The 26,284-nt window shown below is 40.6% G+C and overlaps 2 protein-coding genes across 16 annotated transcripts in view; one reads left to right on the top strand and one right to left on the bottom strand.

Annotated features, from left to right (window-relative positions):
* The window catches only part of LOC130173279 (protocadherin alpha-C2-like), a 183,462-nt gene that overhangs the window by 59,174 nt on the left and 98,004 nt on the right, over positions 1–26,284 (top strand). The gene's annotated exons all lie outside the window — the stretch shown is intronic.
* Positions 694–6,800, bottom strand: LOC130173278 (uncharacterized). Of its 2 annotated transcripts, none has more exons than XM_056382339.1 (2): positions 6,553–6,800; positions 694–6,420 (listed from the first exon to the last, which is right to left on the bottom strand). In XM_056382339.1, the coding sequence occupies exon 2, from the start codon at positions 5,632–5,634 to the stop codon at positions 1,342–1,344; it is 4,293 nt and encodes a 1,430-aa protein (XP_056238314.1). In that variant the 5' UTR covers positions 5,635–6,420; positions 6,553–6,800; the 3' UTR covers positions 694–1,341. The 2 variants fall into 2 exon arrangements, 1 of the variants encoding a protein (XP_056238314.1); XR_008828391.1 differs by having other exon boundaries at positions 695–779; positions 912–6,800.

The raw sequence follows: 26,284 nt of genomic DNA, 5'->3' as shown, positions 1-26,284 counted from the left end.
GTTGTGTGTTCTTGTGAGAGTGAGCCAAGTTTACAAGTGGTTGTGGGTTGGATCTCACTGCAGTTGTGTGTACAGTGTGCTGTATTGGAACCTAAATGCTGTTGTGTCTTTATGTACTTAAAAATCAAATGAACCGCATGGAATGATAAAACCTCTCCTTCAATTCAATTAGGGAAGAGTTCATCAAGGAATGAAATGTTTGATGTGTATCGCTGTGAAATATTGGATGAATTAATTTCAAAGACAAGGGAGATACTGCTGTGAGTAGTTACACATAAACAAATCCAAAGTAAATGTTTTTCGCTGAAACAAAATTAATGCATCTGTCCTCTGCATCTCTCTCTCTGCTTTGTGTTACATGACATCTCATATTCCGCGCACTGACCAGTTTGTTTATTAATAATTTAGAGTGTAATGTGCCTACCTCAGACCATGTGTGGTTGTGTCATAGAAGGTCATAAATTCCTTTTGAAACACAATAAATGCCTCATTTTTAGCAGATCTGTGAAGTAAGGACAGGTTTATGGTCACTGTTTTAATAAAATGAAGTTTAGTTAATTCCAGTAGCCACTGGCTGTTTTTTTAAGCTAATCTTTGAAACATCTGAAAGAAAATTTTGTTCCCACAATAAATATTGCGGCTTTTCTGAACACCTGCATCATTTAAGCAACTACATCTGTAGCTGCACCGGTTCAAGAAATATGGCCACGCATCATACAGATGTCCTTCATGATGTTTTATTCTCTCTCAAGCATCTCTGTCATCAGACACCGTGAAAACTACACACAAAAAATACAAAAACAACCAAATACACCCGTTAATTGCTTAAACTGAAAACATCAAAGGAACATACAAAAGGTCACTTTTAAACATAAATACCAAATATGAAAAACTAAATAAAAGTACACTACCGTGTGCGCCTCTCCAACCGTGCAGAATATTGTCCTCAGTAGCCACGTTTGGCTCTCCTTCAGCACATGTAGGACCTCTCTTTCTTTTCTTTTTTGTAAAAATATCCCACAATGCCCAGGTGTGACCTCTGACCACTTGAAACCCCAAAAGGTTGCGTTCAAGATAATCTTATATTACAGTTTTAACACATTATAATGATTTCAAACTTAAATTTCAAATACATATAAAATAAACACTGAAATGAAATACCTGTCTCTCAGACAGTTACACTCCCACCAAGTTACTATGATTTATGATAACTTCTATGAAAACATTTAAATAAATCTGGTAACTTTCAGAAATAAACACTGATATCTTGTACCTTTTAGCTTACATAACTGATACTTTAAACTCTTCTCAATAGTAAACCTGGTTTCATTATCACACATTTTAGTTGTTTTCTACAAGTACAACCAATTTATGAATAGGACGCTCAAGAATGGATGAACTAGAAAGTCTTTTACCCTCTTTTCCAAGATTTTTGTTTCCTATCTGTACAGTAACTTTTCGTACCAGTCCATCTCCATCCTTACAAACATCTATCACTTTTCCAAGTCTCCACTCATTGCGTGGAATTTCATCCTCTTTGACAATAACAATGTCTCCAATTTTCACATTACGCCTTGAAGAGTGCCAGCGTTGTCTGAGTGTGATGTTTGCTAAATACTCTTTCCTCCACCTACTCCAAAACTGTTCAGTTAGGTACTGTACCCTGCGCCATCTTTTTCTGGCATACACATCTTCTGCCACAAATTTCCCTGGAGGAGGAAGTGGAACAGAGCTTTTCATGGTAAGTAGATGATTTGGAGTGATTGGCTCTAAACTTTTAGGATCGTTGATGCTGTCAGTTGTGAGAGGTCGGTTATTAACGATCGACATAGCTTCATAGAAAAAGGTTCTTAAGGAAGCATCATCTAATCTGCCTGTGCTCTTGGAAAGGACCCAGCTCATGACACTCCTGACTGTCCTTATCTGCCTTTCCCAAATTCCTCCCATGTGACTGGCATCAGGTACATTCATAATGAAATCACAATGTTTCTCAGCCAGGTAAGACCTCAGTCTGTCATTGTCCATTTCTTTTAAAGCCTTTGTCAACTCATTTTTCACTCCAACAAAATTTGTTCCTCTGTCTGACCTGATTTGTCTTACAGCTCCACGAATAGCTATAAAACACCGCAGTGCATTTATGAATGCATCAGTTGTCAGATCTTCCAATAGTTCTATGTGAATTGCCCTTGAAGATAGACAGGTGAATATGAGACCGTACCTTTTCTGCTCTTTACGACCCTGCTTAGTGAGAAAAGGTCCGAAGCAATCCATCCCACAGAAAGAGAAGGGTGGTGAGGGCTCAACACGATCAGTGGGCAAATCTGCCATTTTTTGTGTTTCTGTTGGTCGGCGAGCTTTTCTGCACGTGACACATTGTTTGATGTAGTTTGCCACAACTTTGCTGCCACCAGCTATCCAGTAACCATTTGTTCTAAGCTCATTAAGGGTCTGCCCTCTGCCTTGGTGCTGACTTTTTTCATGACAGTAACCTAGAATCAGCCGTGTGATCACCCCACATTTTGGTAAGATTACTGGATGCTTCATGTCATGAGATAAGGAAGCATTTTTTAATCTCCCTCCCACCCTGAGAACACCATCTTGCAACACTGGATCAAGCTGGAACAACTGATGGTTATGTGGCAGTTTACTTTGACTCAGGGCTTCAATTTCCTCTTGGAAGGCATCCTTTTGTGCCAATTTCACAAGGACAAGACTGGCTTGTCTTCTGTCTTCCACATTTATGGGCTCTGCTGGTTTGACTCCTTTTAATTTTTTAATCCGAGCAACAACATTCACTGCTGTTTGCCATTTTGAGAACTTCTCGAACCTCTTTAGAAAACATTCCTCTTCAACTGCTGCCGTTTGCAGCACTTGTGTCATTTTCACTTCAGGATCTCCCACCATGAGCTGTGGCTTTGAATCAGCTTCCAGGCCTCTGATGACAGCGGCTGGTGTGAATGGTGGAAGTTCTCTGACAGATACACGATGGCACAGACCTGTCACCTCTGATGAATTTGCCACCCGTGATGAGTTGCCAACAATGCTCCAACCCAGGTCCGTTTTGATACCATATGGCTCGTCGTCACTTCCTGTAATGACATGTCGGGGAGCTAAGACTCTGGGGCAGTCGTAACCTATAAGAAGGCCAACCTCACAATCCATCAGCTCTGGTATTTCCTGTGCTATGTTGATCAGATGTTTCCACTTTTTGGCGGTAGCTGGGGTAGGAATGTGAGAACGTTCAAGTGGGATGAAATCTCTGGAATAAGCAGGTGGCAAGTCAATGAAGCTATTAGAAGCAAACCCTCTAACTCTAAGCCCACTGACTCTCTCACTCTGTATAATGGAATCTCTTGCCATCATAGTGGTAAGCTTCAATTTGACTGGCTCTGAACCTGCTCCTATCCTTTCACATACTCCTTGATCTACAAAAGTGTTGCTACTTTGCGTATCAAGTAGGGCATACACTAATGTCTCACTTTCTGGGGTGGCTTCTAAAGAAATCCACACAGGTACTATCATGGATGTGCTCTCACCTTCAACTCTGTTAATGCTACAGGAAAGAGATGAGGTTTTTTCATCAGCGTTCACAGCATGAGAAGTTGTCTCTGCAGCAGGAGCTCTGCTCTCGTGAAGTGGTGTTGGATGTGATTTCTTACATATGCCACAAGTAGATTTATTCCTGCAGTCTTTTGAAATGTGTCCTCTCCTGAGACAACCGAAGCATAAATTATTGTCCAAAATAAACCTCCGTTTTTCCTCTACAGGTTTACTGGACAGCGTTGGGCATTTGTGAATGGAGTGACTTTCTTCACAGCATAGACATGAGAGAGAATTTGGAGATACTGATGACATGTTCACTTTCTTTACTGCATTTGAACCTTTTGAGTTGCTCTCCACATCACTGCTAGTTTTCATCACAATCACTGGTTTATCTAATCCGTCTGCTTTTACACTTGTGCTGAATGCACTAGCCCTTTGACGTTTAACATCTCTTGAGGGCCTCTCCTCCACAGACTTCAATGCCTGAAGGGACGTCACAGGATTGCATGTAATATCGGCTTCTGTTGCCACAAACTCAGCAAACTCTTTGAAATTGGGGTATTCCTCTGTTTTTCTCAGCTGTTTTGTTACATGACGATTCCAGCGAGAGATTAACCACTCAGGAAGCTTCTGGAGCATTTTTTGGTTCTCCTCACAGTCATTTAACACTTGGAGTCCCTTGACGTGAGGCATGGCATTGCTGCAAGTGTTCAGAAAGTCACTGAATTGTCTTAATTTAAGGGACTCTCTTGAATTAATCTTTGGCCAATTGTTTAACTTGTCTCTAAATGCACGCTGAATTACAAAGGAATGACCATAACGAGCATTTAGTGCCTCCCATGCTTGATTGTAAGCATCCTCATCTTTCCTGTAGAAGCTTCCTTCCACAACAGATCGTGCCTCACCACTGATGTATCTCTGCAGGTAAAACAACTTGTCTGCTGGATTTGTGCATCGACATTCTATCAATGCTTTGAAGCTCGTTTTCCATTCTATGAACTTAAGCGGGTCTCCAAAAAAGACTGAGGGCTCAGGTGTTGGAAGTCTGGTAAGAACCATTGTGTCACGCAGGGCTTGTATCAAGGATGTCTCATTGTTAGCATTGTTTGCTTGTTCGTTGCTGTTCTGACATGTTTGTTCTTCTTTAATTTCTTTAAAGGGTACAGGAGGACTCCTGGCTGCTTTACTGTCTACTGATTTGTTTTCGCTGCAAATCTCATCTGAGTCGGCTTCAGAATATGCCTTAATCTTAGCAGCTATAACATTAAGATCTCTCTGATTTTCTAGTCTTTTAAGTTCATGTCTTTGTGCAGCGATTGCTTCTTCCATGTTCATTTCAGCTTTCTTTGCAGCCAACTGTGCAACGCACTCTGCTCTTTTTGCTGTGATACTTTGCTGGTCTGCAGTTCTGTTGGAATGTTGGCTACGAACAGTAGTCTTAGTCCTTGAAGATCCAAATATTGACTGGGCATATTCTTTGTCAAGAACCAAATGAAGCCTTGCATTTTCTACTTTAGCATCAAATTCCTCCAGCCCCACTTCACTCATGCGCACCTTCATGAGCTCCATCAAGTCTCTAGTTACTGCTGTGCAGGAGTCCATTTTCCTTCTGATCTCAGTGGAAGGGGCTAACTGAGATCTTACATTTTCATATGAGTCTCTCACTTGTGTTTCTAGACATTCAACAGCATCCATCATGTTACACAAGTTTTCATCCGGGCACTCCTCTTTAAGATTAGTACGTGCAGTTTTAACCTGCTCTTTCCATTTTTCATACAGGTTGAGGAATTTCTTCTCTTTTTGAGAAAGCTCTTGTTGCTGTAGCTCTTGCATTTTTGGAGTTAACTTTCTCTCCCGTGAAGATTTTCTGGTTTCTACTGTCTGGGATGTTGTGGGGATAGGCTCAGCCATTGTTACTTTTAGGATTTCTAATTTAGCAAGAATATCACCTATGCGTAACTCTAAGTTTTCCCGTTCATCCTCATTAGTTTGTGACAGTAGCTGATCATTCAAACCCTTTAGTTCCTCTTGAAGGAACTCTATTTGTTCATTAAATTCAGCACTTTCTGATTTTTCCTCATAAACTGACATTGTACTGTATAACACTGTATATCACTAGTCACTGCTATGTTCAAATGAATTCTTAATTACTATGTTTTTAGCAGTGCAATCAGTTCCTATTTCTCAAACAAAACCCATTTGATTAGCTTTTTAAACTCTCAGATCAAAAACACCATTAACATTAACAACCATTAGGCATAACGATAAATCAGGAACAACATTGACTGATGTAACAAAGATAATTCAGTCTCTCAATATTAAACCAGTGTTTTAACGTTCAATGTTTTTGTTAGTTTGTTTGTTTTTAAACAGATTAATGAATTACTGTCTCTAGAAATTATTTTGGTTTTACCCAGTCATTTCTTTCAAACTGTGCAATCCACCAAGAAGCACAGTTGCACTCACACATCTGACGCCGTATGCAGAGCCGCTTTCCCCTGTGTCCTCTGTGCCAGCAATAGTTTACAACAGTCACTGCGCGCTGTGGCCCGTATGGGATATTCGCAGAGCTGTGGTCCACGCTGGAGCTGCCGTCTAACAGCGGAATCGCGGTACTCTTCACCCGGTGACAGGAACGTGTCTCCCGTGATTCAGCACGCCACTTATCTCTTCACTCCTCCGGTCACACGCGGTGCAGGCGATGCTTCTCTCTCTCGTCGCAACGCGCACCGCTCATCACTCGGGACTCTTGGCCTGCTGGCGTTACGTTTTCACTGTAGCTGCACCGGTTCAAGAAATATGGCCACGCATCATACAGATGTCCTTCATGATGTTTTATTCTCTCTCAAGCATCTCTGTCATCAGACACCGTGAAAACTACACACAAAAAATACAAAAACAACCAAATACACCCGTTAAGTGCTTAAACTGAAAACATCAAAGGAACATACAAAAGGTCACTTTTAAACATAAATACCAAATATGAAAAACTAAATAAAAGTACACTACCGTGTGCGCCTCTCCAACCGTGCAGAATATTGTCCTCAGTAGCCACGTTTGGCTCTCCTTCAGCACATGTAGGACCTCTCTTTCTTTTCTTTTTTGTAAAAATATCCCACAATGCCCAGGTGTGACCTCTGACCACTTGAAACCCCAAAAGGTTGCGTTCAAGATAATCTTATATTACAGTTTTAACACATTATAATGATTTCAAACTTAAATTTCAAATACATATAAAATAAACACTGAAATGAAATACCTGTCTCTCAGACAGTTACAACATCCTCCACTTCAAATATAATGTTCTTTCACTACCTAAATATCCAGATAGTCATTTGAAAAAGACATGTCATTATTATGTATCTTTTCTGTTTAACACAGAGCACAGGAATTATGGTGTGTGTATTTTACACACATGTACAACCAGTACATGTTTTTCTGCTCTACATGTCTGTCTGTAAGGGTTGACACGTGTGTGAAGGGAGTGACTGACTGGCTTACAGAGTAACTCGCTAATGTAGCTGAGGTGGTTCAGTGGGCTATGAATGACTGGAGCTACGACAGAGAGAGGAGGGGAGAGAGCCTGCGGCTGATGTGCAGTGAATCACAATGTACAACCAGTCAGGTGGGGTTGGGACACTTTGCTTCAGCAGGGATCCTTATTCATTACAGGACTGCAAATCAGCAAGCAGTATATTTCTACTGCTTGTCATTTGATTGAGCTTTGGACTTGAAAAATACAAGACAGTGATGTAAAAGAGTGAATACAGTTCATGTACATACACACTAGCTTCTGAGCAGTTGATCCCTTTTGACTGACTGAAAAAATAGGTCATGTTTTATCACACGTGTGAAGGTCTACATGCGGCTTCATGGCTGATTATCTGTTGAACACTGTGCGTTGCCCATAGCAACACACTAGGAGATCCACCTCTCGGAGTCTACTGGTTTCCACAGACTAGCATGCACTCAGCGGTCTTAGCAACAGCAGCGGAAGAGGATGAAGGAGGGAGGGAGGGATAGAGAGAGCAGTAGAGGAGGGGGAGGGGAAGTGGCTTTTGTAGAGCTCATCTATAGACATCTCACAATATTTAATGAAAATGGGTTTATTTAGATAGAAACACATGGATTATGTTAACAAAATCTCCATTGTAAATCAGGCAGCAGATGGTGCAGATATAGAAGCAATAGTAAAGGCAGGAATAGTTGATCTTCTAATTAGATATTTTATAGTATGGAGATAATCTTTTCTCGCAAACAACTGGGTCAACCTTAGATTTCCCAGCTAGAAAATGACATGTATTTTAAACTGTCATTAACTTTGTCTTCGGTGAAAGCTGAGGGTGTATTTTGACCCACTGAGCAGCGTGTGGAATACATCAGTAAGCTAGAGTGGAGTCTGAAGGGAAAGGATCGGTTCAGATTCAGAGTAAAGCAGCGGCTCAGCTTCATTAGGTGGAGGCTGAGCACACTTTCTCTGCAGTTCTAGTCCAGTTTTATTTAAAGCTCTAGTAGAAAGCAATAACTGCCTATTTGTGTGTATGTGTGCGTGTATGTATATTTTATGTGAATGTGTTTGTGTGTGGGATCATGTGTTTTTGCAGTACAGCAGCAGTGCTAAGCTGTGCCTGGACAGCAGATGCCCAGAAAAAGATTTATTTATGTGATTAAAAATGAGTGCATTTCATTAAAAGTGCAGGGTGATATCAGTGGATCACATTAGTTCTCTCTGCTTAAACTGTGATCTGGTTGTACATCTCTTATGAAACTGTGAGGCACTTTACTTTGCCATGGTATTTTTGCTTTCATAGCTAGGAGAGCTAAAGTGGATGAGAACAGGAGTGGATGGATTGCAACTAGTGTCATTCAGAATGAAAACACACAGGATGCACCTTGGTCCAGTAATGAATCAACACATTGTGTTTGTCTGTATTACTAATGCGACTAAAATCTAAAAAGTACTTCTTACTAGGTCTACTTGATCTTGATTGATGGTCATGATTAATGTAAAACAGGAGACTGTACACTGAATACAGCATGTCTATCCTTGTATGTTCTTAGTATATTTTCCTTCTGTATGCTCTCTTTGGCGGGGGTGTGGCTGCTTGCTCCAGTGGCTTTGTCTGTGTGCTTGGCTGGCTCAGCAGATCTGTGCAATTGCGTTTGCATGCTGAGTGTCTGCACTGAAAATCATTCACAGTGCAATGAACCCCGTGTTTCGTGTGTCTGTGTATGTTGTCTTTGTTAAATGGGTGAGAGCATTTTCCTCAAACTGTATTCAGTGTCATGGGGAGAGAGGGTAAGAGGACAAGCAAAAAGTCAGGGAGAAACAGAGGAGACACAGCTGTTACAGCAGAAGTGGACTGTATGGACTGTAATGCTAGCAGCTTGAGAGAATTAGCCTTACTTCATGTGGTTTCTCTAAATGCTGACAACTTTCTCCTAAGCAGACTCTTCTCCCTGTGCTTCACTTTTTCATTTGCTTGCTAACCTTTTCTGCATCCGCCTCCCTGACCCATTCACCCACATTTCATGTGAACCTTTTAAAACCTATTCTGTTGTATTATGTCCTTTTCATTTCACCGTCCATTTTCGACTCCACCAACAAACTGTCCAATCCTATCTTCTTTTTTTTTGTTAGACAGTATGAATGTTATGCAATAAGATACCATTCCTTGCAGTGCTCCCTGTTCTGTTCTGCCTCTGCTCTGTTCTCTTTCATTCACTGGCCTGCTTTTCCTTCCTCTGTTTTTGCATCTTCCCTCACTGTCTCCTCACTATTACTCTCCTCATTCCTTACCCTCCATATTGTTATCACTCTCAGTTTCCCCCTCCCCCATCCCACTCTTGGCCTCCTTTTCCCGCTTTATGTGTCTGTCCTTCGTTTCCTCTTTCATATGTCACCTTTTTCTGTCTTCCTATCATTTTCTGTCTTTCTTCCTGCAGTCTATCTCCTCTCTCGTTCTGCCACATGGTCTTTAGCTCTGTGTTACTGTGCCTCATGCCTGTAGGGTTGTGGCTGCAGATGCTGCTTGTGCTGTTGTGTGTCAGTAGGGCACATTCTTTCTTATTGCTCAAGCTTTGTTGGAAGATGGCGCCACTCACATTGAGGTCAGCAACAGTGATGGTAATCTAATTTACACACACAGCAGAGTAGAATGAAAGCAGCTACTATCGTCATGTTCGCACTTTATGCACACACACTTCTTCACATAGACACACACACAACAACACATCAAACATACTCACATATGTCTAATCCACCTTATATTGAAAGGCATTTTCACAGAAGAAAGGGGGCTGGATGGATGGAGGAAGAGGCATGCAGAGAATAAGAAAGTAGAGCATAAGGAGAGAATGCTCCCTTGGTGAACTACTGAGAAAAAAAAAAAAGACACGCTCACTCAAAACAATTCCATTAATCAAAGCCCTGACACCACCATTTCCAAATATTTCTCACAATATCATGAGTACATGTCTTTTTGTCATGATTTCAGAGTTTAATATTCTATCTCAGACTAAACTTTCACCGCTGAGATGAGCCTGACACATCAGCTTCCAAAAATGCAAAACTGTCCATACAATAACACTGTGCATGTACTTACAATGTGTGTAATTACACAGGTAATATAGCTGTTCAGTTGTGTTTAATAGTGGGACCAATTGTAGCTACTGTATCTCATTCTTTCTTACTCAAAATACTGTATACATCATTGATTTAATCTATTTAGTTATATCTGTGCCCTTCTCTATACTGTTATGCTTTGCAAACTTTAAGTCTGTATGTTCTCTATTCCCCTGCTCGCACTCTGTTTGTGTGAAACATCTCCTGTAAGCCTTGTTTACCTATGATCCATCGGGTCATTAATTTAATGTCACTTACCACAGTCAGACTCAATGATCACTGAGATAAGCCCTCCCTCCACTTGACTATTACATTATTTTTCCTTTCTGCGCATTTTTTTTGCAGCCTCCAATCAGAAAAATAAACCATAAGTGTTCAATCTGGGAATCAAGCACTATAACTGATTTAAAACTTTGATAAAAGCTGAATTGTGGAGGCATGTAATTAGCTGCGAACATAATGTTCATAAGTAACATTTCACCCCCTTAGCTCTATATCTATAAGGAGGAAAGGTGAAAATAGAGCAACTTAGGTCTGCTACTGATAATACTGTTTTAGATACAATACTAATAGTTTGTTTAGCCAGACCTGCACTGGCAACACCTCAGTGAAATGTGAAGAGAGTGTAATAAGATGAAGTGTTGAGCTACATGTACCATGTTGCAGCGTGTGCAGGACGTAGGATATCACTTTGGCCAGTGCTTGAGGTGTTACAGCATGAAAGACTTGCAGTTACTCAAACCAGTCTTTCTACAGCAATGTAAAATGGTTATCTATCCATCTATCCTTTTCTGTGTAATGGGGTATTGTTTTTTTATCACTAGTCACTTACACTTGACAAGGTTGAGTTGAGAGTTGTTCTTCACTGATTAAGCTGATGTGGGTCTTTGACTAAAAGAGAAAATAGTACATTAACTTTGGTTGGAGATTATTTGGAATTGTGTTGATTAGTAACTAAATAACTACTTGCTGTTCTATTGTATTGAGCCACAAAAACTACATCCAGTACAGATGTTGCTGCTACTGTACTGTTTTCTGGGTTGTTAATACTATACGTACTCTCCCTTTGTGTGTGTGTGTGTGTGTGTGTGTGTGTGTGTGTGTGTATCAGCACTTCCACTCTGCAGACTATCCGGGTGACTTGTGGTTGGTGAATCAGGAGGGTGTTATTGTGAATGTCAGCAAGCACAGCCACTGCTGCAGTGCAGCTTATGGCGTATTTTGTCAATAAAGTGTTTGTTCTTCTATGTGAACTGCTTTGACTGTGGAGTGACAGAGAAGTAGTGGACAAAGAAGTGAAATGTCTATTCTCTTTTGTGACTAACTTTTGTGTCTTGTATATCAAAGTTTAAATCCAGCAGTTTTATGTGAATTGATAGCAGTTTCCTTCTATTATGTGTGACACTGACTGCAATTTCAACCAAATGTCCCACTCTTGAGCATCATTATGCTCATACAGTACATAAGACAACCTTTTTTCTAATGGCAGCTATTTGACAATTGTTAAATCAACTAGTAACAATGTGACATGCAGAGTCAGTGGGCAAAAAATATCATGGGGAGCTTCATTCACAACTGTGGGCTAAGACTCCCTGGCACTACTCCTTTCACTCTTATCATTTGTCCTAGAACATGACGAGACTGGTTCAGAGCCATGTGTGGCTTTGATGTAAACTGGCTCGGGCTAGTCACTGCTCTTTAGTATATGGGTCAGACCTGGGTCTTTCATGATGATAAAGAGATATGCCAGTTTTATTCATGTTTGTCTAGCACGTGTGACATTTGTATCACTGCTGTAAATTTATTTTTCTTCTTTCATGACTGGTATTGTTTGAGCAGGTCTGACCCTTTCCCCTGTCCACCACTCAGTTATATAAGCCCTTAGTTTCATTATGTCTCAGTTCATCGACTCAGAGCTGTGTGGATGAGTCCTATAGGTTGGACCTTTTCACTCTCATTTTGGAATCACTCCACTGCAGCTGAATCAAGGCACTGAGGCCTTTCTCCAGGGTTTTAGCCCAGTCAACTTCTATGAACATTAACAACATTGCACTAATGAAAAGCATTTGCGCACACTATCATCATGTGTCATTTTAAGTCCTTGCTGGATATGAGCTTTGCTCAGGGTGCTGCATTATGCCAATATGTTCTTTTGCTTCATTTATGAATGAACCGCTCCGTCGACAGTGTAGTAATTTACCTGCAACAACAATTTTCCACAATGACAGTGTATAACAACATATAGGCTTAAACATATGTTTATCTGTCTAATGTAATAAGCAGTGCTCGATAGCTGTGTTAAGTACAGTTAGCTCTGTGCTATGTTTAAATATTTCTTTTTTTTTCTGAATCAACAGAGATCAGAACAGATGTAGGTCTACACTGTTGTTTGGCATCAGTGCACATGCAGCCACAACATCTGCTGCTGTGCTTAGGTCATCACTGCATGCCCGAAGGATTGAACTCACTGAGGGGTCAGCGCAAGACAGCCAGCCATCAAGTGGAAAACTTGTGAAGACACAGTTGGTTGAAAATCCACTCTAAGTACACCTTTTGTGTCCAGTGTGGTGTCCTGAGATCTAGATTTTGGGGATGGGGTTACAATCTCTGCTTGAAACTATTTATGAAGGGATGAGGGGGAATTCAGAGTCAGCTGCTTACACACTGGATGCAGCCTTGGTAAGAGGATTGCCTTCTTATAGCAGTATCCTTGAACTGCTCGCTGTGGTGTAGATGGGGTATGCAGCCACACACTTAGTGCCATACACTTGTCTGATTAATACCGTACGTTGTATTTATTTCTGGCCATGCATGGATGGGATCAGATGTTGGCTGTGAGGGATCCAGTCTCTCACTGCAGGGTTCCTTGTCCCCCTGTGGCTATTTGCCCCTGCCCCACTAATCATCATGGGTAATTTCTTAGCCTTGTTTATCGTATTATAAGTGTATTCTTGTCACTCTGAATGTTCCCTGTTTGGGTATTCTCAATAAATAAAGCTGTATAATCAAACATTTTGTATATTACTGGCTTGTAGCAACAACACAGTATTGTTGACTCTTACAATACTCTTAGTTACAGGCTATTCTGTGTGCTTTGTGCGTAGATTTGAGACAGACTTGATTAACAGTCACTTACACCATCTCTTTGGTTGTAAGGCTTCAACTACAACTGAAATAATAAAGAAACCACTCTGTATATCTTTCTGCATATGCTTCATTAGTTCAATGTTGAGTGCACTAAGTGGTCAGATCACACTGGGCAGAACTTGCCTGTGTGAGTTAAAGGTGATATTTGTGTCAGGCAAAGTGTATACTATTAAGGTAAAAAGCATGACTCAAAATGTAGCGGTTTTCATGTTATAACTTGAGTTCAAGAATTGCATGATGCTCTGAGAAGACAACATCTCTTGAACTGTCAAGCATTTTCAAAAAAGCAAGTAGATGAACTCAAACAAGCCTGACTGTCATGCTGCTAATTAGTTTTTGTTTTTCCAAAAATGTTAAGAGGTGTAAGTTTTCACCTGACATCAGTGATGAATAGTTTTACTACAAAACAGCCTCTTCTCCAGAAAAAAAAACAGTCAGTATGCACTCAGCCATGTATTTACAGAAATATAATTCATTGATTTATGGTCTCTCGGGGCTGCACACAGAGTCGCTGTCCTGATATCAAGTGTGTCATTACATGACAGTGGTATGGTTATGTAGATACAGAGAGAAAGTCTGTTTTTAACACTGATTAAAGCTACAGCCTTAAATACTTATTAGTTTTCTTATTTTCAAAATGATGTGAACGTCATCTTCTTGGTTGTCTGGTCATCCCTTTGAGTGTGAGCCAGTGAGCTGTTCTGTACAGTGGGTGAGTCATCTCATCCCACACGTAGCGTTTGGTTTTGTGAAGTTGGTCCGCTATGTTTATTTTTAGGTGAACCATCTGTCATGAAAAAAAAATGAAGTCGGAATTTGGGCATTTAGGGATAGTGCTAGTATTATTATATCATGATATTAGGGAGATTAGAGTACTTGATGCCCTGTAGCCACACAAACTTGAGTTGTGTATTTGTGTGTTTACATGTGTGTCGATTGCCAAATGTTCTTCCATGTTTGCCACCATCTTATCAAGTAGGTGCAGAGAATGAAAATAACAATGAGACTTGGGTGTGAAAGATGAGTGGTAATGCTGTAAGCCTGACTCATATCCCACTCTCTCCTCCCACCAACTGGCTCTCTCCCTCTCTCTCTCTCTCTGCCTCTTCCCCTGCCTTTGTTCTCTTTATCACTACCCCACTTTCCTACAGCATTGTGTGTTTTTCCTCTCATCTTCACCTTTTACTGGTTTCTTTTCCTTTGCTACTTTGTTTCTCCGATCCTTGTCATTGTTTTCATATCTCCTCATTCTCATCCTTACACAAAGAATCCCTTTCTCTGATTTTTTTCATCCCTCACCTCCTCCTACGCATCCTTATTTCCTCTGACTGATACTCTCTTATGCCCCCTCCTGTTTCTCCATGTAACTGCAAGCTATTAGAAAATGGCTGACACCTTTTACTTTCTAATTTCTTCTCCCTCACCTTTTCCTTTTGAGTCTGTTATTTGTAGTTGGATTGCTAATTGCTATTAGGATACATAGCTCTTTCCATTAGCCTTTACTCCATCATGCACCCTCCTTTCTCCTCACTCTTTCTGACCACAGACACAGCCTCTCCTCACAACATTAGCTCCTCTTTCTCCACAAACTGAAGCTGTGAGTAGAGCTGAATATGTCAGAGCACCTCTCTGTCTCTCAGCCTTATGACTGCGGCAGTAGTGGGGAGATGGGAAGCACTACCAAACCTTAGTCTGGCTCTTCACAGCCTCAGGCATGGAGCCAAAAACAAGAGACTCTGAACCTGTCCTTTTACTGTGTGCATGTGTGTGTCCTGTATATGAACCCACAGTGACTATTTCAGCTATTTGTGGTTCAAGTGACTTGGATTTAGTAACTGTAATTGGCTACTTCATATGCAGCATAAGAAGCAGAGGCATGTTTTTTTATATCAAATAATGTTCTCAAAATAGGTTTTTCAATTGGTACACCCACCCCGACCCCCACCCACCTCATTTTAACCCCCACTCGCCCTAAAACGTACATATATTGAAGAGACAGCATATAACTGAATATAAGAAAAACAATGTGACAAAAGTTTTTTTGTGTGTGTCTGGGTTTGTGTCGGTGTGTGTATCTGCTGGTTCACTACGAAAAGTGGCCTACTTTCTGTAGCATTACTAAATACTACTCAAATTACTCCTCAATTTTCTTAGGCTTCAGGGAAAGATAGTTATTTTGGTTAATGTTGGGTTAATGTTAGGATACTCTTTGCCAATGGCGTTGCTGTTTTTGTTAAATAAAACACTATTGTCCTGCTCTTTTCACATCATATGAAAAACATTCATTTAAAGAGAATTTCTAAAGTCAGACTGATTGTGTTCTATTACCATCAGTAACATTATTGCCTCTATTGAGCAATTAGGAACAAGCTGCACTTTATATACATATATGTGATACATGTTACTCTGATTTAAAGATGGAGCTCTGGTGATAAATAATTATTATTTGATCTTTATTTTGTGGCTCAAATATAACTTTAAAGCCATTATTGCAAAAAATAAATAATTAAAAAAATTTAACTATCTGATTTAAAGCAAAAGGGCATCTTTTCTGGAAGTATAATAATCATTTTCAGATGCAGCAGAATGATTTGTCTTGCTTTTTGTCATATTCTTTGCCTGCTCATATGACATTTTCCAAAGCTGATCTTTGTTAACTTGCTTTCTTTCAGATGCTCCTTTTTTCTTAAACTTTATTTTTGGTCATGCAAGTGCATGTCACATATTCAAGGACTATGTTTGGCTTGACATATGTCATGGCAACACTAAATGCTTAATTCTAATGGTGACTTTCTCAGACTTATGTGGATCTCCATTACAATAACATGCTGTTGTGATGTAGTTTTAGTTGTAACTGTATCTTTCTGTATCTATGTCTCTCATCTCAAGTACAGCAGCACATGACCTACAGTTCCAGCCTCAGTGCAACTGTTAGTGTCACATGATGTTTTTCTGTGTTTAGTCTGACAGTTTAGATATCAGCAGCAGCTAACAAGATCAGGCATCATGTGATGAACTGAACATAAAAATAATAATAATTTCATGCACACCAAAACTAAATCATCTACATTAGATACTGGGCAAGATAATCTAAGCATCACATTACAGATAATGAAGCAAAAATCTGCTTAATGTGAGTAAGAGGAGCAAAACTGAACAGAGACAACAAAGGCGTTAAAAACATGATACCAAAATAACAAGGAGTTTGGTCTGCTTGTTTACAGACTACTGCAAATGGGGTCTTTGCGATAAGAATGAAGTATAATTGTTCCCTAAGCCCTTGTTTACTCCAGAATGTTTGTCTTAATCCTAACTCACTTTGCTTTGCCCCCTAACTGAGAAATGATTTGGTAAATTGTGCCGACATTGCTTCTGATGGAACAAAGATATATAATAATAATAATAATAAACACAAATTATAAGGTGATATAATCCTGCAGGAAATATTACTTTTGTTAAACCAATATATAGATCTCCATATTGTATAGAATGTAACTATTTGTTGCACCAAATACTCCCAAAACATTATCCATGTTTCTTCAGGTGTTTTTAATGGGAAATTCCTCTCAAAGCATTGTTTCCATTGTGCCACTGCTGTCAGCATTCTCAGCTGTCCTGGATTACGGCTTCTGCAAAGTGTGTAAAGTGATAATTCTGGTATAGTGCTCCTCTAATGCGATTAGGTGGAATCATCTTAATGATCCCATGAAGAGTAGCTTTGAAAAGCAGCAGCACATAGAGTAAGTCAGGATGCCATTCACCCTGAAATTCCAGGCTAATGTCCAGGCATTTTAGTTTTTACTTTGTGTTCTAGTACTGTTTTTATGTATTTGCTTTGTGTTACCTGTGCATTCACTGTCACAGTTTCATTCATGAAATGATGATTCATGTTAGAATCCTATGCATAAAAACCTTAAGTCTGCATTTTTCGCAATTTTTGGTGTATTGTCAGTGGCACAAGGGGGTGTTTATTGGAGGCTGTTGTTTGTGCTACTGTTGAACTGTACTGCATTATACTTGTTTCTAATATTTACTCTAACCAAATGGAAATTATATCACCACAAAGCATCACTCAGAATAACACAATACAATTCAACAGTACCTATGGTGTACCTAATAAACTGCCAACTGAATATATACTCCCTCTACCCCACACACACACACACACACACACACACACGCTAAAATGTATGTTGCACTTATATCCTCATCATTCTCACCACAGTATAAGAAGCTTCTGTTACACATGCTGGGGAGACGGCCACATAGCTGTTTAAGTTTTGATGCTGATGAGAGTGGAAGATGGTGTTTGCTATTCTGGGAGAGCAGCAGTGACAGAGCTCAAGCTTAAATGATTGGTAGGCAAGTCATTATTTTATAAATAGTTGTCTTCATTTTCTGTGGAAAGTGGAGCAACCTCACAAAACCATTTCAACCGTTCCCAACATAAGATTCTCTGCAGGCCAGCACTCTCCTCTATTATTCAGACCTTTTTTAAAGAAATGGGCCAAGCCCTAGTGCAGCAGACCTGCACCTGCAATGCACTTCCGATGCAGCACTGCCTGCTGCAAAATCGGTACTGCGTGACTAATACGAAAGTAAAAATAGATATTATACAATACTACACTGATATAGGTATAATGTGCTGATGCAAGGAAAATATAAATGAGACACCAAAGGGTGGTGGCCTTTATGTATTTGTCCACAGGATGTGAATAATGTAAACTACAATATATGCAAGTACTCCATTAAAGACACCATATATCCTGCATAGTTTTCAGTTGTGGGTGATGTTATTATCTTTCTGACTTTATCTCTTTGTTTTGATATTTATCAGTGAGGATGGCTGTGCGCAGGCATTGTTAGATACATCCACATCTCCTTTCCCCTCTGGGAGAGTTGACATTTTAATTTCCGCAGGCAGGGGAGATGTGTGACAGACACCAAGGCTGCTAGTGTATCTGTACCACTGATACAATTTCTGGAGTGTGTGAGTGTGCTAATCTAATATGAGACTTTATAGCATTGCCTGCCTCCTGACAATAGTGAGTCTGTCTGTGCATGTGGAAACTGCTATGCAGAACAAAGAAAAGAGTGGAAAGGCTCCCCCTTGTGGCAAAAAGGGGGGAATTACTTCCCACTTCCTTTGTGCAATATGTGTGTCTGTGTGTCAATACATTCAGTTATTTAGCATGTTGCCACTCTGTATGCGGTAGTATATTGACTGGTATTGTTATTGAGTTTTTGTGTCTGTATTGATCCACATATGGCTGGTCCTGTCCCATTTTCCATTCTGTCTGATTTAAACCAAACAGAGACCATGCCCTCTTCCCCAGTGAACTGTTTGATTGACAAATCTAGGTTATCCATGCCGGACTATGAAGCTAGATTTATTCTTAATCCCACAAAAATTGTTTGGTTCAGGCTGTTTCGGTGTGTGAGAGCGAGACAGAGAGACAATAAGAGCGACAGAGGGTGTGCAGGGAGAGTGTGTATCTTCTATTGTATCAAACGTTTCTTTTTTTAAAAATAGGTGAATATGCAAAAATGGAAAATAAATGTGTTTCAGTCAAATGGAACCCATATTTTGAGTTCATAGGTGTGTGTATGGTTGTGAAAAGGGAAAAGTAAACGCCCTGTCCTTGGCATATGTACTGAGTGCTCATAAAGAGGGGTGCAAAGGAGGGGGGTGCAGGGAGGGGCACCGACAAGGGGCTGCATCTGCGTCACCATGGATACAAGAGGGGAGATAGTGAATCAATTACGGGTGAAAGCAGAGATCTATCAGACACTGGCTTTGTCACTAGGCACATTGTTGAGCCAATCGGAGTGTGGACTGCAGTCACATTGATTGTAGCTGACCAATCACATTTCTATGCTACCTTTGCTGTTACCAAAGCATATTATACATCCTGTTTACTTATTGACAGTTTTGATAAATGGTCTGTAAAAGTAAACCATGACTGTGCCTGTGCTATTACAACATTTGCTGGGTTAGATGTTTGTTTGTTTTTGTTTTTTTTCATAGGGTGAGACAAAAATGACATTCTCACTGGTTTACAATGAAGTATATATGAATGAAATTCATGCAAAGACACACCTTGTTTCTGTTTGTGTCTGTCTCTCCCACCCTTTCCATTCCTCACTCTCACACCTCTCTTACACACACAAACACATGCAAATCACACAAACCCTGATCACCTACAATACCTGATCCTACAATGCCACTGCAGTCCATACTGTAAACTACTGTACTGTATTACTAATTACTGTAGATTTGCCATTACAGGTTCAATAACACATCATGTTTCATGATACTTCATTTTGTGTAATGACTGAAATTGTAATAGCATAGTTCTATTATGAGGAGGATATTTTGGATTTCACAAACCATGGGCCCTTTGCACTACTGATCATTTGAAAACTGACAATTTTATGAATGTGCTTATACTTAATGGAAATTATGGTCAGAGTGGGTTAATAGAGAGGCTAAAACATCAAATAAGGTGTAAACACGTCTGTAAAATTGTAAAGAGCAGTCACAGTACTGTGTAGAAAATGTAGGAATACTAGGAATGTAGTGTAAATACTGAATGCTGAATTAAAATCTAAATTCTACTGTCCTGTCTCCCTCAACGACAGCTCATGACACCAATGAATGGAACACTCACTTGGGCAACAACAGCATGCTGTTTCTCTTGCCTGTTGTTTTACAGTAGAGTAACTAATTATATGATTTTTGGGCATTGTGCCATTACTTTCCAAATGAGTGAACACTGGGTTGGTGTGCCTCTTGTTTTATCTCTGGGGTATTTGCATGCGTGTGTTTGGGCATGCTCCATATTGCTGTGTCCTGGTTTTCATCTTGTTCCGGCTCATGTTTCCATGGACCCGCCCCTGCCCTACTTTCTCCAGAAACCGGTGGAGGCGAGCACAGATTTGGAAATAAATGATTAAGTGGTAGTTGGATTAAATACTAGGAGTGATTAATTTTCCTCCCACCTCTTTCTCTGTTTCCTGTTATCTAATCATATCATATGTCTCATAAATTTTACAGATAATACCTTGATGTAACTCTTCATGTGTACATGTTTGCGTATGTGAGTCTAGTCACCTAGTAAAGGGACAGTATTCTACATGGTTCTATTTGTCTTGGTGCATGGCTGTGGATACTGATATAATATACAAATATACAAAAAAAAAAAAAAAAAAAAAAAAACACCTTATCATAGCCTATCATCTTGTCATATGGCAGATATGGAGGTAATTTTCAATTTGGAAAATATCCTCTCCTGGTAAACCAAGTACATTCTTCTCTATTTTTAGACTTCTTTATTTCAGTTTAGTCTCATTTTCCTCCCTCCCTCACACTTTACTTCATTCGTGTTACTTTTCTACAATTTTTCTTCCTGGTGGTCTGTTTCTATCATATTACACCAATCTTTTTACCTCCTTATCATCCCTCAACTTTATCAGCATTATCTAAGGCATTGGTGTACTGCTGCATTAGGGTGTGGTTCTAGTCACACTGTTGCTAAAACCAAGTACTGTCACCAGAAAATGTGAACAAGTGAATTATGCTCAGCAACACCTCAGTAGACAAAGAAGAAGTGAAAAGGAATAGATCTGAACAATAAGCATAATATAGTACTAGAAGGTAGATACTGAGTAAAGAAGGAAAAATGCACAAGGAGTAGGTTGCCCCCTTGTGCCGTGATGAGCTCTACTCCACACAAAAAAGCACAGTGACGTCAGTATCTCGTCACATGAAGCAGGATGTAGTGTGCAGACTGCAGAAGTGGGGGTGGTCTCCAGAGCCCTGGCCCCGAGAGGGTAGAGTGGGTTGGGCCAGGCTGAATGCAAAGGTCAGGATCTGTGGGGGTGGTAAGAGAAGCAGGCACTGCTGCAAAAGTGGATCTGTCATAGTGAATATGGTGCTGCAGTGCTACATTACCAATGCATGAGCAGCCGAACTGCAAACCTGGGCAGCTTGGTTTGGTATGCATGCAGGAGTTGTGGGTTGTGTTTGCCTGGCTGAGTTTGTGTGTTTATTGCAGCTGTCACTATGATGTGAACTGATTTGCTCAGAGAGATGAAAAGGCAGCAAGAAACTGAACAGTAGAAGATAAAAATGTGGAAGTGGGTAAGAAACCCAGTGTATTATTTTTTGTACTATCCCATGCCTTTTAAAAAATGAACCCATAGGCTTCTAAATAAGTGACGTGTGTGTGTGCATGTGTACATATGCATCATGTCTGTGCCTGAGATGGCGTTGCTATGGAGACAAGAGAGCTGTGCAGAAGGAGAGAGGAAAGGGGGGAGGGACTCGCCTTGAAGCATGTTCAGATAGCACCCTTCCCCCATCTACTTACACACAGATGAACAGTACAGTACACACACATATAACACACACTTACTCACGAGCACACACACAACTGATGGCTATGCAAGGGACAATCATGAGATCATTAGTATGGAGGAGATACAGAAGCTAATTTGGTGACTATATGCGGTGGCAGCCCTTTAATAATGCAGTGAACACGCCTAAAACACTGATGTTGACTGCTTCCGCCCATGCAACCCCCACGCCCCCCACCTACCACTCACTCTCCTCCTTTGATCACACTGCTCACACACACACACACACACACACACACACACACACACACACACAGCTCCCGGTGCTCTGTTCTGTTTCTCCTTTAACTTTATCACATGATAAATAAACCATAGACAGAGAAGCAGGTTAACAGGCACACATGTATTTAACCACTAGATTTAATTATGCACCACTCCATGTGTACAGGGAGCAAATACTGTGTATTTTTCTTAACCACCATTTATTCAGTATTAATTATTCAGCAGATTCACTTATCATATCCTCAGGAAATGTGACTTTCATCAATGAATACAGAGTTCATAAAGAAAAACTGAAATGCTTTCTTCATGACGACTTGGTTGAACAACTAAAATTTGATCAATTACAGCAGCAAACATGCATCTGTGTGTGTGTTTGCGAACTATCCTCAACCGTTTCTGCACTGCATACAGAGCTGTTACTAGATTACTTGGCCCCTCCGCAGAGGCTTCCCAGAGAAGCTGTATCTGGCACTGGAGGAGGAGGCCCTGAGTGTTGAACATCTCCACTATTGAGCCCTCAGTTTGCTCTCAGGTTGGAGGTGGTCAGTGGAGTACAAGGTTTAGTTATGGATTGTAAAAATAGACACTATTGTAGATTGTATTGATTATTTCTTGGAAACATGTGACTGGTAGTAGTATAGGTGTTCATAACATTTAAATGGCTTGTTCATTTAGCCTTCAAAATAGGGTCATGGTGTCAGCACGCCCCAAAGCAGAATTGATACCTTTTAAAGGAAAAATTATCTTTACAGTGCTGAGTAAACTGTAGCATCATAGTCCATATGTGTCATGTTGAGTTTATGACAAAGATAATCCAGACTGAAGTCCTGTAAGGTCACTGCAGTATACACAGTGACCTAAAAATAAACTACAAATTACTGAATTTCATCATGGGCCGTCTGGGTCTGATGGGCCAGGTGATCTTTCTGTGTGTGTGCTTGTGTGTACGTAATTAACCATGTGCATGTTACCCATTGTCCTTGAATACAGTAAATACAAGTTTGTCTTGCCATACATTAGGAAAATTGAGCACACAGGTCCCTCTATTATTTTTATTGCATTTTGGGGTGAACAGATGACTGCAGCTCAGTGTGTGATGGTTATTAATATTTTCAAATCAAATCACGTTTCCTACAGAATGGAAATAGGACAGGAGTTTCTGAATCCAGGGCTTAATCCTGGGATTACAAACGAGGGAATGTTCATAAGCTCATGATGACACTCTCTGTGGAAATGTGGAGAAACACTCAAATACAACGAAATACAGCATAGCACCCAGACCTCCCGCCTGAGTTCATGCATGCAACTGGACAACAGGGCCCAAGTTATTTATTGGCCTCGAGGCGGACACAGAAAAACAAGAGAAAACGAGAGGGGAGTTATGTGGGTGAAGTGGGACGAAAATGTATTATTTATCACTAGTATTTTTGGGCACTGTTAAGAATCCCATTTCACTCATACAAATGTACAGTTTGTTATGACTTAAATAATTATTTATTAAGTATGTGGTAGTTTGATACCATAGTAAAAAAGGGCATAAATGGAAGATTAACAAACAAAGAATGGCTGACAATTTATCATAGATAGCCATGGTTATATTCAGAGCAGGACATCCAAATAAATCGCCACACTTCAAGCAGAATAGGCTTTGCACTTGACATACTCTAGTGTGCTGTCCGAGGTGCTGAAATGATGCCTTGTTTTCTTGCTCTCTGTTGTTAGGCCATTCAGCTGCAGTTGTGTTCGTGCGCGTGTGTGTGTGTGTGTGTGTGTGTGTGTGTGTGTGTGTGTGTGTGAGAGAGAGAGTGAGTGAGTGAGTGAGTGAGTGAGAGAGAGAGAGAGAGAGAGACAACGGGTGCCTAAAATGCAACATGTATGTACACTGTTCTTTGTATATTACCTCATTTACCAGGTGGCGTCGCTGTTGATCCATCAGAGTCAGCGCTACTCTCTGAACCAACTAAGCCCCTCCTGTTTTCAGGCGGCAGGGACGTTTCCTCAGTCTTTGTTATAAAGAGACAGAGGACGGTGGAACAAACAGAATTTTCCAACCATATTCAAGGCTCAACTCGGCTGGTATCTTTCATACTGCCTAAAACATCTGGCCGTGATATCCCTTTTTTGTTCATGTCGGACATAATTATGGCTTTGCCTTGTAGATGGAGCTATTTCGGGATATATCTAGGGCTTCTTCTTCTGGATTGTTTTTGGGAAACGGTGTCTGGGCAGCTTTCCTATTCCATCTCAGAAGAGCTAATCCCAGGGAGTCCTGTTGGAAATATAGCTAAGGACCTAAATCTTAATTCACAAGACTTGGAATCCCGTATGTTTCAGATTGTTACTGGATCGAAAAGAAAATTCTTTGAGGTAAATCTCAAGACTGGTGTTCTGTATGTGAGCGAGAGGATAGACAGAGAGGAGCTCTGTGCAGAGGAACTTAAATGCTCAGAAAGTGTAGAAGCTGTGATAAATAACCCTTTGAAGCTTTATCGTATTAATGTGGACATTTTAGATGTAAATGACAATGCCCCATTGTTTACAACTAAATTGCAAAATTTATACATAGCAGAGAGTACTTTACCAGGAGTGAAATTCGCATTATCTGAAGCAAGTGATGCAGACGTAGGGAGAAACGGAGTCAGTACTTATAAATTAAGTCAAAACGAACATTTCTCTTTGGCAGTGCACAAAGCAGGGGAGAGTGTGTCTGCTGAGTTAGTATTGCAGAAAGCCTTAGACCGAGAGAAGCAGCCTGTGATCACCATGACACTGACCGCTGTAGATGGAGGGAGTCTACCGAAATCAGGCACCTCACAGATCATTATTAATGTTTTAGACAACAATGATAACATTCCGATATTCAGCGAAACGTTGTATAAGACAAAAATTCCGGAAAACACGCCCCTGGGTACAATAGTCATCGCTGTGAATGCCACCGATGCAGATGAGGGTCTGAACAGTGAGGTTGTGTATTCGCTGAGGAGCAAGGATCAAGATCATGTACTTGATATCTTTGAAATTGACAGTCAAACAGGCGCGATTAAAGTAAAAGGAAATATAGACTATGAAGAAAAAAAGGCTTTTGAGATACGTGTAGAGGCCAGTGACAAAGGCCAGCCTCCGATGTCTGCTCACTGTAAAGTGCTGGTAGAAGTGGTGGACCTAAATGATAACGCTCCTGAGATCACTGTCACCTCATTGCACAACAACGTGAGAGAGGACGCTAGTGTAGGTACTGTAGTTGCACTTGTGTCAGTCCTTGATAAAGATGGTGGAAAAAACGGTGATGTGAAAATACAAATAAAAAATGAGGTTCCACTCAAACTTGAAACAAACTACAAAAACTATTATTCTTTGTTAGTTGGCGGGGCCCTAGACAGAGAGAGTGTGTCTAACTACAACGTCACCATTGTGGCCACTGATAAAGGAGCCAGCCCACTATCCAGCACAACTGTAGTTTCTATACACGTTTCTGACGTCAATGATAACGCACCTCGGTTCCCAGAGACCCTAATTAATGTATACGTGAATGAGAACAGTCCAGTAGGAGCAGTTATTAGAAGAGTGACTGCAACCGATGCTGACGCTGACCAGAACAGCCAGGTGAGATATTCATTTATTCAAGGTAGTAGTGATACATTGCCATTATCTGCAATGGTAAACATCAACTCAGAGACTGGAGATATAGTCACCCTGCAATCTTTTAACTTCGAGGAGTTAAAAACATTTCAGTTCAAAGTTCAGGCCACAGACTCTGGTGTTCTTCCGCTCAGCAGCAACGTGACTGTGAACGTTTTTATCCTGGATGAGAATGACAACAGTCCCGCGGTTCTTGCGCCCTATTCCGAGCACGGCTCCGTTAACAGTGAGAGCATCCCCTACTCTGCTGAAGCGGGATACTTTGTGGCAAAGATCAGGGCTGTAGACGCAGACTCTGGATACAATGCGCTGCTTTCTTATCACCTCTCTGAGCCCAAAGGAAACAACCTCTTCAGGATCGGAACCAGCAACGGGGAAATCAGGACTAAAAGGAGAATGAGTGACAATGACCTGAAAACTCACTCCTTGGTGGTCTTGGTTTCTGATAACGGAGAACCCTCCCTGTCAGCTACTGTGTCTATTGAGGTGGTGGTGGTTGAAAGCACAGCTGACATCCAGACTCAGTTCAGACATGTGCCCATAAAGGAGGACAGCTTCTCTGATTTAAACCTGTATCTGCTGATCGCCATTGTGTCGGTGTCAGTGATCTTTCTGCTGAGTCTCATCAGTTTAATAGCTGTCAAATGCCACAGGACAGAAGGCAGTTTCAGCAGGTACAGCGCCCCAATG

This window comes from Seriola aureovittata, chromosome 8, assembly GCF_021018895.1.
Source record: "Seriola aureovittata isolate HTS-2021-v1 ecotype China chromosome 8, ASM2101889v1, whole genome shotgun sequence".
NCBI classification, from domain to species: Eukaryota; Metazoa; Chordata; class Actinopteri; order Carangiformes; family Carangidae; genus Seriola; species Seriola aureovittata.
Note: the sequence above shows the minus strand (reverse complement) of the source record. Positions and strands in the feature narration are given on the sequence as shown.